We start from the raw sequence: 17,395 nt of genomic DNA, 5'->3' as shown, positions 1-17,395 counted from the left end.
GGCCATGTAGTGCATCTTGGGCATGACTGTATGCTTGACTGAATCAGAAAACGATGTTCACAAACTTTGGCCATGTAGTGCATCTTGGGTTACCATGAATGTGAGATATGAATATGGTAGTCATTCAGCACCATGATCTAACCATCTGATCACTTTGCCATTGTACCAACACAATACTGAGAGCAGTAGCGGTGTGTTTATCTTATTCCTTTCATACTGTGTTAGCTCAAGTAGTTTATATGCTTCTCTGGGTTCAAAGCTTCTGCGCTCACTGATTTTACTTTCTGTCTTTTTTGTTTTCTTTTGATCTGACCTTTAGATGATAAATAGGCTATTTTTTCTTTGTTTTAGTTATTTTAAAGAGAACTTTGGTCTCTATATTGCCATCTGTGGTTGAAACATAAAATTACAAATTACTCACAGAGTTGTTTAGTTGTGCTTTTCTTTCGTTGATTTGCCTATGATTAGATCTGTCATTCTATTCTGGGCCAAGATCCAGTGACAGCTAGAAGGATGTCTACATGGCATACAGTATATATGAAAAAAATATGTATTGTGAGCAAGCAGCTTAGACCATTTTTTGATTATGGGCATGATGTAAACCTGAAATGTACAAACCGCCCTAATTGCTCAAAATATAAATCATTTTAGTAAGTTTAACGTAGTGAATTGGGGTAAGGCTTACTTGATCAATAATGTAATTTTATTCATGTTTTACATGAAAGATCTTCCATAGTGCTAATAATCAATCAATCAATTAATCAATCAATGCTGTTTAAAAGTTTGGGGTTAAGATTTTTTTTTTATGTTTTTGAAAGAAGTCTTTTCTGCTCACCATGACTGCATTTATTTGATCCAAAGTATAGAAAAACAGTGATATTGTGAAACATTATTACAATTTAAAATTGTAAAACTGTTTTCTGTTGTAATATATTGTAAAATGTAATTTATTCCTGTGATGCAAAGCTGAATTGTCAGCATCATTACTCCAGTCTTCAGTGTCACATGATCCTTCAGAAATCAATCTACTGTAATATGCTGATTTGCTGCTCAAGAAACATTTCTTATTTTTATCAATGTTGAAACAGTTGCTTCATATTTTGGTGTAAACAAGGATACATTGTTTTTCCAGGATACTTTGATGAATATAAGGTTCAAAAGAACAGCATTTATTGGAAATAGAGATCTTTTGTAACACTGTATTTACTGTCACTTTTGATCAACTTAATGCATACTTGCTAAAGTATTCATTAAAAAAAAAAATGATTGAGCCCAAACTTTTGAGCCATAGTGCAACTTTTTATATTATCATTCTCTATAATTTTAAAGTGATAAGTCACTTAAATTACTTTTTAAATGTATAAATATTTAGCAGTGTCTTCTTGTTTTTCATGTGTGCTGAAATGTGGTACTGGTACTGTACTATCTATTAGTTCACATTTGTTGTGTCTCCAGTGGCAGACCATCTCTTTGACGGTGATAGAGAAAGTACAGATAGCTGCAGCTGTTCTGGGTTCCCTGTTCCTGATAGCCAGTATCTCCTGGCTGGTCTGGTCCTCTCTCAGCCCATCGGCCAAGTGGCAACGGCAGGACCTGCTCTTCCAGATCTGTTACGCCATGTACGGCTTCATGGACCTGGTGTGCATCGGTAGGTCATTGGATTCTCAATAACTGCAGCCACCTGGCTCAGCAAAACCAACGCTGTGTTTTTTATGTTTGCTTGTTTACCAGTCTGAGATTGTCAGACAATGTCTGAAGGAAGAAAAAAAACCTTTGAGTACATGGTGGCCTCCCGGGTGGCCAACCAACATACAGTGCCTTGCGAAAGTATTCATACCCCTTCATTTCTTTCATGGCTGGGCCATCAGGGACATTCACACAGTTGTCTATAAGCCACTCTTGCTGTGTGCTTAGGGTCATTGTCCTGTTGGAAGGTGAACCTTCTGCCCAGTCTGAGGTTCTGAATGCTCTGGACTGGGTTTTCATTAAGGCTATCTCTATATTTTGCTGCACTGAGCATTCCTTCTACTCTGACGAGTCCCTCAATCCCTGCCGCTGAAAATCAGCCCCTCAGCATGAGGCTGCTACCAGCACACTTTACTTTTGGGATGGTACTCTGCAGGTGATGAGCAGAGCTGGTTTCTTTCAAACATGATGCTTAGAATTGAGGTTCATCAGACCAGAGAATCTTGTTTCTCAGAGTCTGAGGGCCCTTTAGGTGCTTTTTTGTAAATTCCAAGTGTGTTTTCATGTCTTAACTGAAGAGAGGATTGAGTCTTGCAACACCGCCATAAAGCCCAGATCGGTGGAGTGTTGCAGTGATGTTTGTCCTTCTGTAGATTTCTCCTGTCTCCACATATAATCATGGAGCTCAACTAGAGTGACCATCAGGTTCTTGGTCACCACACTAACCAAAGCCCTTCTCCATCAGTTGCTCAGTTTGGCCAGAAGGCCAGCTCTAGGAAGACTCCTGGTTGTTTCAAACTTCTTCCATTCAATGAAGCAGATTTATTTTTTCTGAACTCTTCCCCCGATGTGTGGCTTGACACAAACCTGTTTCTGAGCTTTACAGGCAGTTCTTTTGACCTCAGTGCTTGATTTTTGCTCTGATATGCATTATCAGCTATTAGACCTTTTATTAAGACGTGTGCCTTTCCAAATCAGACCCATTCAATTGAATTTGCCACAGGTTAACTTCACTTGAAGTGTAGTAACATCTACAAGCAATATGAATGCTCCTGAGCTAAATTTCAACTGTCCCAGAACTGTATGAATACTTATGCAATGGAATCATTTTAGTTTTTTATTTGTAATAAATTTGCAAAGATGTTAAAAAACAGTTTTTTGCTATACCATTATGGTGTATGGAGTGTAGATTGATGTGGAAAAAAAAGTCATTTAAAGCAGTTTAACATAAGGCAGCAACATAACAAAACGTGAAAAAAATGAAGGGGTATGAATAATTTCGCAAGGCGCTGTATGTTGGAATCAGCTGAAAGTGAATAAGACATGTTGAATTACAAGCCCACTTCCTTTTAAAACACAGGAGAATGTACAAGCAGAACTGAGAGGATTGTATTTTTCAGGCAAGCCACAGGGAGCCATGAGTAATTGCTGCATTTCACTTAATATCAAGCTTTTTCTATGTACATTATCTACTGAATAAAATGCCTAGCAAGGGAAAGACTGAAAGACTGAGAACTTGAAATTGATTCCTGCATAGATGTGATTCAAAGCCACTTCCGATTCAAATTGGCCACAGTACACTGGCTGTCACAATACAAATTTGTACAAATACATAAAATATATACCATTTTAAAACCATCCGATATTTAGTGACAGAATATAAAGCCTAGAAATGATAACTTAAATATGGGTAGTTTACTGAATACTGCACAGTACTGTTTACTGCTACTATTTATGTATGTACGTAACCTATGTATTTTAATTAGTTTATTTATTTTATTTTATTACATCAGTAGCACCCTACATAGTTGTCACATGAATTTATCACATTGGTTAATTCAGCGAACAGTATCTAGTTAGCGTTTTGGAAATAATAATAATAATAATAATAATAATAAAAGAATAGATAAGCATATAAATATAAAATTTAAAAACAGAAATGTTATATAAAAAAATAAAATGGATATAAAAATAAAATTTAAAAATATGTATAATACATTACGTTATATATACCATTTAAAAAGAATTTATACTTTTATTCAGCAAAGGTGCATCAATTTGATAAAAAATGACAGACATTTATCTTTTGAATTTTCTATTCATCAAAGAATACTGAAAAAAAAGTATCACAACTTCCACAAAAATATTAAGCAGCAACTGATTTGTTTGTTGTAGTTCTCTAAATGGTGGAATTCTTTCTTTAGGATTTATTAGCCTGGAATGATGTTTTTATTAAACAAAACAAAACTTATAAGTGAGGGCTTAACAGAAGCATAAACCATATATTATTTTACGTAGAAAAATCTATTTCTCTATTGAGAAAATGAATGGATTTTTTACTTCCAGTACCCCACTGTTGCTCTCTGTTCTAAATGGTACTCTCATTACTTGCTCACTCTCGTTTGGAACAAACCTTCAAGTGAATTACTTCACAAAAGGCTCTTGATAAGGCTATTACAGTTTACAGACAATCAATGAAATATTTAGTTTGTCTGCCATTTACATGATTTTACCATGAATTTTAAAATGCTCAATTATTTTCATGCACCCATAGACTATCAGAAGAATTTGAGTTGCACAGAGCCAAAATTTGATGCAAAGATGTATTTTCCACAACAATCTTAACAGCTGAAAGTAATTTTGCAGTTACACTAATATTTCCCTTTAAAATGAAGGTTGATACATATGATAGTAATGGCCCCTCATTTCAAGTGCTTTGCCCTTCAGAGGGAGTAGGATGCACTTTTGATTGAAATTCACCTTGTTTGCAGTTCAAACATGTCTGAGAAAGATATAATGATTGTGATATGTAATTTGGAAGTGGACAGACCAAGTATTTAGGACTTTCTGTGGTATGTAATATGTTGTCACTGGTCCAAAGTATTACAGGCAAGGATATGCTGAGTTTGATCTCTGGAGGAAAGGCGAGACAATGAGAGAGAGTCTAATGAGGCCAGCTTAAGGAGTGATCGCTATAAGAGAAAACACACTGCTCCCTCACGATCTGGATACAATTGAGGCAGTAAATAACACACGCACACACATTGTATCTGTCTTTTTGTCTCTCAGAAGAAATGTGCTCCTAATTAAATGATAAAATTGTGTTTCAATTAAGCATCAGCTGAACAGCTTAGAGTTGCATTGCTGTAACAAAACCACTTTCAGGGAAGATAGGGGGTTGTGAATGCCGCAGCAAAAACTAGAGCATCACTTATCAAAAAACAGTTCACTAATGGTTTTCCTGAAGTATTAGAGAACAACAAAGATAAAAACTATGTGGGAGAAAAATGGTGGGTTAGTTCATTTTCTCACCCTCATGTCATTCCAAACCAATTAGACTTTTCTTTATCTTTGGAACACAACTGAAGATATTTTGAATATACTATATTTTAATATTTTTGTCAATGCATTGAAAGTCAGCATTTTCATGCTTCAAAAAGTACATAAAAACATTGTAAAAGTAATTCATAATAATCAAGCTGTTTAATTCAAGTCTTCTGAAGAGACATGATCACTTTATGATGAACAGATTTAATTTAAGCTTTTATTTACATACAAGCATTGTCAATTGTGAGTGAAATTTTTTAATTGCATAAATTCCTATTGAAATAACTGGATTTCCCCATTTAAATTTCGCAGAGCAGTAAATGTGGCCACAGTTCTGAGCAATGCCTGTCACCATCACAACAGATAACGAAAAAATTTACATTTTTATTTTGGATATACAGCCAAAAACTCTCTCAAGTTACATCCACTTTGTTCTTTTTCTGTTCTCTTTTGTCCAAACATTTAGCTCTGTCTCTCCGATAACTCAAACCATGAGAGATTCCAGTAACTAGGAAACTATTCACACAGCAGCATTCTGCAGAATATGGCAGTCAGTCACATTTTAGAGTGCTAAGTATGTTCAGTTAAAAACGAGAGTAACTAATTTATTGTATAGACAAATGGACTTTAAATTTTCTTTGCTCACACCTGAATTTAATATTTTGGTTAAGCTGTGCTGGGTGAATGGAATCACACTGTAAAACTAATTTTCACATCATACACTGCTACTACTGTATAACCAGTCTACACTGCTTACACACTTGACGTGGGTATTTCATATATTCCAGTGGGGTATGAGTTATTCCAGTAACTGTCTTCCATCGGAGCCTTTATCAGTTTTGTGGCCTGGGTCCCTGCTGAATGCTTCGCTCTACACTTAAGAATTCAAAGCCACTGTCGGATAATGGATGCATTTGTGTCTCTGTTGAGCTTCAAATAACATCATGTTAACTGTAATGAGACTTTCCAGCGTTATGGAAGTCACTATTTTTGATATTTATTATCACTGTTAGAGGCATTGAACAGAAAAGGGCCTTAACATTAGCTATTCATTTGTATACATTCAGAACATTCACACATTCAAACTGCTTATGTAAGCTGTGTATGAACAGAATCATTTGATAGTCACACACTTGGGTCGAATGCTTGGCCTAAGCCAGACTTCGGCTAAAATAAATTCTGTTCACACTGTATTTTTGGGTCAGAACCACGGTATGTTTGTGTCAAAAGAAATAGTGTTACTTGACTCATTTTTGTGCTTTAGGTTTTTGAACCTTTGGGTTTTGTTTGCGAAGCGTCAACACTAACTGGCACTTGCGTCTATCTGCTGTGAATGTAGTGCAAATGTTCCAAACATGCACGCCAAATTTGACAAAATTATATGTCATGCAGCGATTCACTTCCAGGAATTAAAATGATTACATTCATATCAACATATTGTACGCTGATGAGACGAGCCCTCAGAACAGATCCTCAGTGAAGACCTCAGTGACTAGATAACCCCCCGGTGCAGATCCCTATGGCCAGCTATGATTGTGTCATTCCAGGACCAGCTGGGGTTTTTGCACAGTTTTATCAACAAGGACGCTTATTGTGCTTAAATGCTTAAAATGCCAAAAATGAAAATTCTGTCATAAATTACTCGCCCTCATGTCGTTCCAAATCCATAAGACCTTCGTTCAACTTCGGAACACAAATTAAGATATTTTTGATGAAATCCAAGAGCTTTCTGCCCCTGCATAGACAGCAACACAACTGACACATTCAAGACCCAGAAAGGTAGTAAGGACATCATTAAGTCCATGTGACATCAGTGGTTCAAGCTTAATTTTCTGAAGCTACGAGAATACTTTTTGTGTGCAAAGAAAACAAAAATTCAACAATTTCCTCTTCGTGTCAGTCTCCGTAGCGTATTCACACGACGCATGCGTGAGGTGCTGCTGACGCAGGAGCTGGCGCTCGGACATAAAACCCGGATGCGCTGCGTCTTGTTTACAAGCAGAGGAATACACAAGCATGCGTCATTGGACTGTTGTGAACATGCGTCGAAGACTGACACAGAAGATAATTTTTTTTTTAAATAAAGTTATTTTTGTTTTCTTTGCGCACAAAAAAAGCATTCTCGTAGCTTTCAAAAATTAAGCTTGGACCACTGGTATTGAACTGAACTGAATCAACAATTAACTGACTTGAACAGAACAATGACATTGCTGCCTTTTGCAGAACTGCTTATAGTTGAACTGAACTAATTGCAGATTGATGAACTTAACACTGTTATTGATTTGAACTGAACCAACATTTAAAAAAGCCCCTAAGTATGTGAATATATTAAAGGCGGTCACATTTACCACTGTTCAGGCATCTTTTGTCAACAAAATCCAGTCATTTCAATAGGAATCAATGCAATCTGGAATTTTGCATAAGAGCTAAAGATCCACATGCAGATTTTGCATCGGGCTTATTTGGTCTATCAAATTTGCTGCAGTGACCAAAAGAAAGCTCCTTCAAAAATCTTTTGACAATAGAAAATGGACCTTTTTGCTTGCAAAACCTTGCTGAAACTTTGCTAATGTGACTGCATCTCAAATCTGTCTCAAAGCAAAAATGCATATGAACAACTATACTCACCAATAATAACTGTATCCTGCTGCTGTATGAATGTAACCATCTGAATAAATGCACAGGTATTGGACAAAGCACTTGGCACTAGAACCTCAGTGTGATGTACGAGGTTTAGACAGCTCACAGATCGGACATAAAGTCAAATGGAAATTACAGCAAGAGCGTCAACCACTGCAGCCATCCACAAATGACAGCTGCAATGTAAAATATCTGCCGCATAGTACCTGCAGTGTAAATGGGCATCACAAAGCTGTAGAACCTGAAGTGGAATGGCTGTTTTGTCTCTCTAGTGGCTCAGAGGGAATAATGAGGTTTTCTCAGAGCGGCGCTATCTTGGGTAAGCGTTACTGCAAGAAAAAAGAGAGAGGGTGAATGGGACGGAGCTGAACAATAGTGATGTCGGGATTGTTTTAGTGGCTCATCCGTTTGTGCGTGCGTGTGCTGTAGATCAATGGCAGAGCTCCTCGAGAGTTTCTCATCGTGATGTATCGCTCTGTCTCAATAAGAAACCAGACTGGGAGGAAGAGGAAACAAGAGTCCATTCTGTCTGATTAGGTGGAGAGAATGGAGATAATGCCTAAAGGCAATCGTTTAATTGAAAACACCATCACTGGGAATAACATTAGCCTTTTTATTATTTCCACTCCTGACAGAAAGGGGGCATCAGGTCCTCTAAGAATATTACGAGCAATGTATCACAAGGTATGCTTTTGTATCAATGTATGCTTTTATCCAAAGTTTGTGTTTATACAGTATTTTGGAAAATTGCTGATGATTTCAGTTACCAGTAAACTGAACTCTCATCTTTTTTTAAGTATTTTTTTCCCAAGTTTAAAATCTATTTCACAGAATTCTGCATATTTCCATCAAAAAGCATTGTGAGAAATGCAAGGAAAGTCCACAGTTTGTGTCTGGGGTTACAAATAGTTAGGGTTACAAAGGGGTGGAAAATTTCCGGAAACTTTCCAAAAGTCCCTGGAAGATTCCAAAAAAATCCTGGAAAGTTTCCAAAATGTCTGGAATGTTTCCAAAATTTACTGGAAATGTTCCACCTTTTTGCAACCCTACAAATAAGTAATACAATATAACATAAATAATATTGTAACATATATAATACATCTTAAGCTGGCAGTACCAAGAGAAGTGGCGCAGTGCAAAGTATAAAAATTCCTCATAAAAATATAAGCTACAACAGAGATGAATGTGTTATCTATCTATCCATACATCCATCCTCTTTTATATTTTTCTAGAATGCATGGATTTAATAAATTTGCTGCCAACATATGTTTCAACAACATTGTGAATATTGCTGTAGTTTTTATATGGTCAATAAGTTTTGTAAGGAGAGTGTCATCATCTAAGATAGTTTAGCCGTTTTATCCAAAGTGATATATTAATAGGGTTCACCAACAATAGTTAGATCTCCACATCTGTCACATCTCGTGACAATGCAATCATGGGCGTAGCCAGGGTTTGATAATTAGTGCGGTCTGGGCTGGGGTGGGGTTAAAGGGATAGTTCACCCAAAAATGAAAATTATGTCATTATTTACTCACCCTCATGTTGTTCCAAACCCGTAAGACCTCCATTCATCTTCGGAACACAAATTAAGATATTTTTGATGGAATCTGAGAGCTCTCTGGCCCTCCCATAGACAGCAAGGGTCCTTACACGATCAAGGTCCAGAAACGTAGCAAGGACATCGGTAAAATAATCCATGTGACATCAGGGGTTCAACCGTAATTTTACGCAGCTACGAGAATACTTTGTGCGCAAAAGAAAAAAAAAAATACTTTATTCAACAATTCGTCTCCTCCGCGTCACCCTGGCACCATTTTGGAGAGTATCCACTGAACGTAAATTGCGTATGCTGTTCTGTGTCAGCTGCGCCATGCGGATACGTTGTTTTCGTTCAAATCAAAGCGTAAACGATGTAAACAGCATATCCGCGTGGCGCAGCTGACACAAAAAATGAGATGGGAGTTTTTCGACCTACCCTAACTGTTTCGAACCAGAGTGCACAGAGTACGCATGCGCATTGCAGAACTAGACGAGATGAGCATTTGAGGTTAAAAAGTATATAAATTGTCCTTTTTTTTTATTTCGCTAGATAAGACCCTTATTCCTCGGCTGGGATCATTTAGAGCCCTTTGAAGCTTGACTGAAACTGCTTTTTATCCTCAATCCGTTGAGCACCACTAAAGTCCATTATATGGAGAAAAATCCCGGAATGTTTTCCTAAAAAACTTAATTTCTTTGTGAGTGAAGAAAGAAAGACATGAACATCTTGAATGACATGGGGGTGAGTAAATTATCAAGAAATTTTTATTTTGGAAGTGGAGTATTCCTTTAAGTGGAAAAGACAAGTCCAAAAATGCTTATAATATCTGGATCTGGCAACTGTGCCCACGGCCTCACTCAGAAGTCTCTAAAGACTTGTTCGCTCCACGATCATTTTCATACCACAGACACTAAACATTCTTGCAAACTGTCTAAACTGAATTATACATGCAGACATTCATGAGAGGAGTTTTAAACAGCAAATTAGTCATTCAGAGAACAAATGTTATTTTTTAACATGAAACATTTACAGAGGTCCGGACCTCTGGCTACGAGCCTGAATGCAATAAATAAATAAATAATAAAGTGTTTAAAGGAGTCTCATTACAAATTTGCAATTTATAATTTATCACCCAATAGTGGTTCGTTTCAATATTGCTTAGGTGGGATGCGATCTTGCTCAACAGCTTTTGGTTTAATATTGAAATATGACAGAATTTTGTGCCTAATTATAGTAATTGGTTTAAAATCATCTCCCATAACATAGATTCACCTGAAAGGAAAGCCCTATGGGGACAAAAAAAGGAAGGAGAACGAGAACAAAATTGAGAGTGAAGCTAAGAGAAGAGACAGGTGGCAAAGTGGCTTTTCACAGCCGAGCCCTGTTCCCATCCACTGTGGGACTGGTTGGGAGCCAAAATAAATCCCCCACTACAGCAGAATAAACTGCTGTTTAAAATTCAAGCTTTGCCCTGAGAATTTCCTTCAGCTATCCTCTCAGCTAAAGGAAAATGTGTGTGTGTTAAATCAATACACGTCTCGCATTCTGTCCTTGTAATGAGAGGATGTGCGGTCCAGCTTGGGAAGAGTGACTGAGAGAAAGACAGAGTCTTGAAAATCAGGCTGCAGCAGCCATAGGCATCTTCATGAAACGCTAATAAACTCCTCCGCAACCTAATTTCAACTCGTACACATTTGCTGCATATAAATGCCACTGTGGATACATTAATTCTGTCCTGTGTACTGAAACTTCAGTTATCTGTTCCAATAAAGCTAATAATAGTAACCACTACAGCATCAGCTCCAGGATTAGCGCTCTTCCCCACATTTAATCAAACAAATGTGACTGATGTGATATAAACATTGAAACAAATTCAGTGCATGTATAGTTTTCTCAACGTTGGGGCTTTGGCTTAGGCTCTTGTAGAAAAGTCGATTGAAAACTGTGGGTTGTTATTACCTTCTCACACGCTGCTTGTTTTAGTGGTCTGCAGTGCACAGTGATAACGTCGGTTAGTGGTCGGTCTCATTGATTCTGGAGCAGCTAGAGTGAGAGGAGAACCTCAGGGCTCTAGGGAGGGCACTAGCCTTTCACAGCCATCCGAGATCGCTTTCAACTCCACCAGAAACAAGCCTTCGTAATCTAACACTCGCAGAGAGCTGGTTTGTAAAAAAAAAACAAAAAAAAGGGAGCTTCACTGTCATCAGAGCTCAGAGAGTGAAAATTGAAAGAGGGGAAAAAATAGGCGCATGTGTAAAAATGAAGTGTAGAGTTCTTGCAGACATTCAGAGGGGAACCCAGTATCACATAAAATATTAATGCAGATCACTGTTGTCTTTCTATTTGGACCTCTGAAGAAACAAATACAATGGTGTGAGTTAAACCAAGCCGGAGGTATAAAAGTACAAAGAAATCACTCTGACAACACCTTAACACGTTCCAAAACACCTGTTCTTCACTGTGCACTGCAAATTTTCATGATCCATGAGGTCACTGAGATGTTAAATGTTGCAATTAAAATGTTGACGTAAACTGTTTTCTGTAAGTGTGGGGAAAATGTCTGTATTAACCTTGTAGCCTCAAGACACTCCCTGTTTGCTAATAGTGTAATTACACTGGATTCAAGAGGTTATGAAAAGCCAAAAGTAATTAAATACAGAAAAAATGGTGCACTGTTCGCTGAAGTAGTTATTTTGAATTTGAATCTGAAGTATTATTATTAAATGTTAATCCAGTTGGCTTGTAAAATGTCAAGATGAACTGTGAAATATGCACTTTGGAAAGCTAAATTAAATGTGAGGAGTAAAAAGTATAATTATTTAGCCCGGGAAATGTAATTGAGTTAAAACTACAAGTATTCACTTTCAGTGTTTTTAAATAAAATAAAGTAGAACTCCATGTATTGTGAAGTTTTATGTGTATTAGTATTAGAGTAACTAGCCACTAGTTATTACACGGCTCTGTGGAATACATGATTCTGATAGGTCAATCTTCCCATTAAATAGTGTGGTATTTCCGGAAACCAGCCCTACTTTTCATGTCTCTCATATCACATCATGGACTCTTAAGTTTAAAGAAACAACTCAACTGCTGCCAGCTGAGTTATGTATTCAGTTGCCTATCAAAAAAATGCCTCCGAGTACTTGGGTGATTGTTTGTACACTGCAATGATTTTTTTGTGGGGAAAAAAATGGAAGAAAAAAGTGGAAGATTTAAGCATATAATTTAAAGACATTAATTGTTATTAACAAAGACTACTGTCCAAACTGTGAGTTTAATAAAACTGTTTTAATGTTTTTGAAAGAAGTTTCTTCTGTTCTCCAAGGCTGCATTTGTTTGTCACCAAGGCTGCATTTTTTTCTATGCGAGTATACTGTAAGTAAAATGTAATTTATTCCTGAGATGCAAAGCTTTTACTCATATGATCCTTCAGAAATTATTCTAATATGCTGACTTGCTGCACACAAAAAAAAAATCTTATAATTATCAATGTTGAAAACAGTGCTGCTTCATATTTTTGTGGAAACTGTGATACTTGTTTTCGGCACGAATAGAAAGTTCAATGAACAGCATTTATTCGAAATGTCTTTACTGTCACTTCTGATCAAATGAATGCACCCTTGCTGAATAAAAGTATTTATTTCCTTTAAGTACCCATTAAAAATTCTTTCAGCAAATGGAATGGCTTCCTAGGCGGACCATTTGTTCATGACACTGCCTGACTGTACATTATCCCTCACTTAGCAAATCCATCTGTCCTTCTCTTTTAGCTCTGATTGTCCACGAAGGTCCCTCCGTATTTCGCATCTTTAACCGCTGGCAGGCTGTCAATCAGCAGTGGAAAGTCTTAAACTACGACAAGGTCAAAGACAATGAGGAGCATCAGAAGACCTGTGCTGCATTCCGGACCCTCTCTCTGCCGCTGACGCACCGGATGTGGCCGACCGGCACGGAAGGTGAAGCCTCCACCTCCACATCCTCCCTCATGGCTGCAGCGGAGGGCACCGCAACCCCCACCACAAACACCGTCCCATTGGCAGCAGGTGCCACGGCAGAGCCGCAGGACTCGTCTGAGCCCAGCAATGAGCAGCCCTCACTGCCAGACCACCACTGTGCTTACAACATCCTTCATCTCCTCAGCCACCACCTGAGGCCCCAGGAGCCACGCGGACAGACCAGCAACAGCAACCGCGAACTGGTCATGAGAGTCACTACAGTGTGAGGCCTAGTTTACGGTTGAATCTCTGCATGCGACGTATTTACAAGAAAGGATTCACTGAGGAGAATTGAACAGTGTTACCCGAAGACCCAGTGCAGTGCTGTCCGGGTTTAAGGCGTTTGCTTTTCTATTTTTTACAGTATTGAATAAAACGAGGAGGAAGCAGTTTCTCTCACAGTGGCTACAGGAAAGATTATGGCCATTAGGTTTCAAATGTGAGCAACTGAGAAAGATCAAAGGTCAGTGGGGTGGGGTCTCTGAGTGTGTGCACGCGTGTGTAATGAGTTTATCGTCAGCTCAAGGCCACAGTCAGAGCTGTGACCGTTCTGAAGCACAACCATAACAATGCAATCCAGTTTCTACACCGACAGCCACTGCTGAACTCAAACATCTCAGAGTGAAGAACAAACGTGTTTGTATGGAAAACACGCAACATCACACTAATTTTACGATTACTACATGTTGTATTTTCAGATAAAATCCTATTATTAATGTTACTTGCGAGAATAAGCAAGTCTAAATCGGTTTCCTAACAAACCAAATGTGGTATTGAAGAAGCAAACTATTGTGTTTACACTCACAGGCAGTACGTTTTTTAGCTAAATCAATCCTCTCTGGTTTTGACAGTCCTTTACAACAATAACAGGAAACCACGTTACAGTGGAGACAACTTGCAGCAATCGAACATTTTCCAAACTACAAAAAAGTGGCCCAATTTCAGGCAAATTCTTGGTCAACTGACATATTTTGTTTACATTTGTTACATTTGTGAGAGAAAAAGGTTGCTACATTAAAAAAAAAAAAGACAAATCAAACTGGTTTGACTGTTGTATGCGTCTGTTTCTTTTCTGGAAATAGCTGCTGCCACACAGCATTCAATCAAATCATGCATTCATGTGTTTCCTTCCCAAGCCTAGGGCTTCAAGCAATCATGAGCACTTGGAATGTTACATTAATCCCATTTTTATTATAACACTTTATTTTTTCTCAAAACAAGTACAGACAGAAAGTAGATCTAAGTGCCTCCTCCAAGCCTGACCACAGCTGTCTGTTAGTTTCTGAGTAATCATATCTGCCTTCTCCTTCTGTTAAAGGTCCGCTCCTTCCGGATTCACAATTTTAGAAAGAGAGGAAACGACTTAACAATTAAAGCCCAAGCAAATGAAGTGTTTGAACAGTGCACCTACAGACCTAAATAATCACTAATTGAGTTTAATGCATTTGATGACAGAAATTAGGTACAAGTTCTATGGAAACACTTAAATAGACGAGTGTGGGATTGGTGATTTGTAGATGAGTGAATAGGCCTATATTATGCTTGAATAATCATGGAGCAGAAAAATCATTGCATAATATAACCTTATAATTAAAAATGAGTTGCAGCAATGCAAAACATTCACAGCACTTCCTCTAAACAATGCTAAATCAACACAGAGTAGAGAGAGTGTCAACTGCTTTCACTGACTGCATTTGAAGATGAGTTGCTGCTGCTGATGTCCAATTGTGGTTTGTTCCATGTGAAATGAAAACACCTCCAACGGAGGGCCAAGGCACGAGAGAGTGTAAGTGTTTTGACATTTCCTTCACTGGAATCCAGCAAGATCCCAGGGAGATGAATACATTATAGTGATAATGTAAAAAATGTTCCATCTAGTCTACTAGTGTCTTTGATTGCTTATCCACAGCGACTGATGATCTGCTACTCCAGTTCCACCAGTAGATCTCCCTCTCCGACTGTATCTCCAGCTTTACAGTGCACACTCTTCACCTGAAAATTAACACACATTTTATTAGGAAAGTCCAACATTTCTGCATCTGAAAAAGCTATTTGTGTTGAAGTCAGTAATGTCAGTCAAACACACTGGACGCAGGAAGCTTTCCAGAGAAACAATGGGAAAAACGATTTAAGAAACTAACTAATGCTTCCATAATATTCCATATTTGGGCCCTTAGGGTAATTTTAAAGTAATTATTTATTTATACTTTTTCTATAAATTATTTTAATAATTTTAAGACTTTTTGGATACAACCTATGTTAATGCTTTAGTGATTCTACAAACTACTACAAACCTTGAGAAATATTTGAAGAAAAATACAATGATGCATGAAGGTGCATTATTTTAGAATCACTGAGATAATATTAAGGTCTTTGCACACTGAGTCCGAAATTTCCATATGTGTTTTTTCGTTGGTTTTTTTTTTCGTATTCGTCATTCTTTCCTATCAAAATGCTTGCTACGGATGCAAAATACCGAACACAGAATATCGAACCTGATCCGCATTTTTTTATGACGGACGAAAGTTTCGGAGGCAGTGTGTAAACGTGATTGACGCAACGCAAGGTCGTATTTATTTTTTAACATTTGTGCAAGGTGTGCAAAGAACTTTAGAGTTTTCGGTAATATTTTTAATGTTATATTTCTATATTTTGCATTTTTATTTTAGTTTTAGTAATTTCTGTAATTTTTATTGTTTTTTTAATGTCTATATAGTTTTTTTTATAGATTTTTAAGATTTATTTTTATTATTAGTTTTAGTTATATTAGTACATCAAATACATCACTTTAAGTCAAAATGAGAAATGTCTTGGCAACTAGCTGAAAAAAATGTATATGTAAAAATGTTTTAGATAAAATGTTTTTTTATGGTTTTAGTTTTAGTTATATATAACAACCCTGACATGAAGTACAATAAAATATCCCGCCAACCATCAAACGAACCATAATCTGGTTTTAGTCGTTTAGTAAGGAGGGAGACTTTTTACAGTAGCTAAGTGGTCTGGTCAGAATACAAGTGTGGATAATGGACCGCGGCCCCTCGCTGTCTCTCTCTCTCATGGTGTTGGGTATTGTAATGTAGCTATGTGGAAGAGTGTGTTCTTTATGTCATATCGATTTATGATGCACAGAGTAGTGAGGAGGATTGTGTATCAACTTATGTATGTATGCGAGTGAGCTCACCTTGGCTGTCTTTGCTGCGGTCATGCTGTTCTGCATCTTCATGGCTTCAATCACACAGATCTCCTGTCCCTCTGCAACCTTCAGAACACCAATGAACAAATAAACCTCAACAGCTATTCCACAATGAGTACTTTCTAATAACTTCTTGAAACACATGACTCACAGAGCATCTGTTCATAGACTCGTGCAGGTCTAGTACATAAAACGACCTCAGCACAAAGAGCAGGGGAATATTGTAATATCATTTCATAAAGGCGCATGCATTAGAAGAGTCATAACAGTTAACAAACGCACAAAGCTCACTGTAACGCGAGAGCAAAATCAATAAAGAAACCTCTGTTTATATCTATCAAACTCTCCATTAGGGAAATGGATTATGGAAATAAGCGAGCGCTGAGGAATCGCTGTTTCCCTCCATCCACAAGGACTCATTTCTGTCTTATCTATACAGAAGTGCCGAAATCAGGTGGTGTGCCGAGTGTGTGTGTGTGTGGTGACTAATCAGTGTGAGAGCTCTTCATTGCAGTGCTCTTGTGTGTGTGTGACGTTGCTGAGTGAATGAGATGTTTTACTGGAAGGGCTCAGATGTATTAGCCGGGGCCAGTCGGTCTGTGCATTATATAGAAGTCATTAACAAACTGAGTCAGGACACATTCAATTCAAGTTGACAGCAACACGCGCAAACACACACACGCAGACATTTTGTCACTGAAGTGCACTGTCAGCTTTTCACGTTATTTAAAGCAATAGTTCATTCGAAACAGAAAAATCTGTCCTCATTTAAACATCATTTTAAACCTGTATGACTTTCTTTGTTCTGTGAAACACAAAAGGAGATCATTTAATGAACACCTGGTTGGGTGAATTTAATACACACATAACGACTCACTTAAGCAACTGCACAAAGTGGCTTGTTGGAAATGCTTAAATTGTTAAAGGGATGGTTAACCCAAAAATAAAAATTCTGTCATTAATTACTCACCCTCATGTCGTTCCAAACCCGTAAGACCTTTGTTCATC

At 37.6% G+C, this 17,395-nt stretch overlaps 2 protein-coding genes across 2 annotated transcripts in view; one reads left to right on the top strand and one right to left on the bottom strand.

Annotated features, from left to right (window-relative positions):
- Nucleotides 1-14,085, top strand: part of marchf4a (membrane-associated ring finger (C3HC4) 4a) — a 43,966-nt gene extending 29,881 nt beyond the window's left edge. The window contains exons 3-4 of the mRNA XM_016441299.1: nt 1,456-1,648; nt 12,967-14,085. Of these exons, the coding sequence (XP_016296785.1) occupies nt 1,456-1,648; nt 12,967-13,418 (645 nt within the window). The 3' untranslated portion in view covers nt 13,419-14,085. The remainder of the gene's footprint in view (nt 1-1,455; nt 1,649-12,966) is intronic.
- A 174-nt stretch (nt 14,086-14,259) lies between these two features.
- On the bottom strand, nt 14,260-17,107 carry LOC107654255 (propionyl-CoA carboxylase alpha chain, mitochondrial-like). Its single transcript, XM_016441267.1, has 2 exons — nt 16,376-17,107; nt 14,260-15,183 (listed from the first exon to the last, which is right to left on the bottom strand). The coding sequence occupies exons 1-2, from the start codon at nt 16,529-16,531 to the stop codon at nt 15,115-15,117; spliced, it is 225 nt and encodes a 74-aa protein (XP_016296753.1). The 5' UTR covers nt 16,532-17,107; the 3' UTR covers nt 14,260-15,114.
- Nucleotides 17,108-17,395: the final 288 nt, after the last annotated feature.

Source organism: Sinocyclocheilus anshuiensis, unplaced genomic scaffold (assembly GCF_001515605.1).
Source record: "Sinocyclocheilus anshuiensis isolate Anshui unplaced genomic scaffold, SAMN03320099.WGS_v1.1 scaffold551, whole genome shotgun sequence".
Classification (NCBI taxonomy): Eukaryota; Metazoa; Chordata; class Actinopteri; order Cypriniformes; family Cyprinidae; genus Sinocyclocheilus; species Sinocyclocheilus anshuiensis.
The sequence above is the reverse complement of the archived record's forward strand: the minus strand, read 5'-3'. Positions and strand labels throughout refer to the sequence as shown.

What these genes read in the sequence shown, in the direction of transcription:
- LOC107654255 (XM_016441267.1), bottom strand. Translation starts at nt 16,531, where the DNA reads ATGTGTTTCAAGAAGTTATTAGAAAGTACTCATTGTGGAATAGCTGTT. An exon ending in CCGCAGCAAAGACAGCCAAG is followed by an intron (nt 15,184 to 16,375) that starts GTGAGCTCACTC and finishes GTTAATTTTCAG; the next exon opens with GTGAAGAGTGTGCACTGTAA.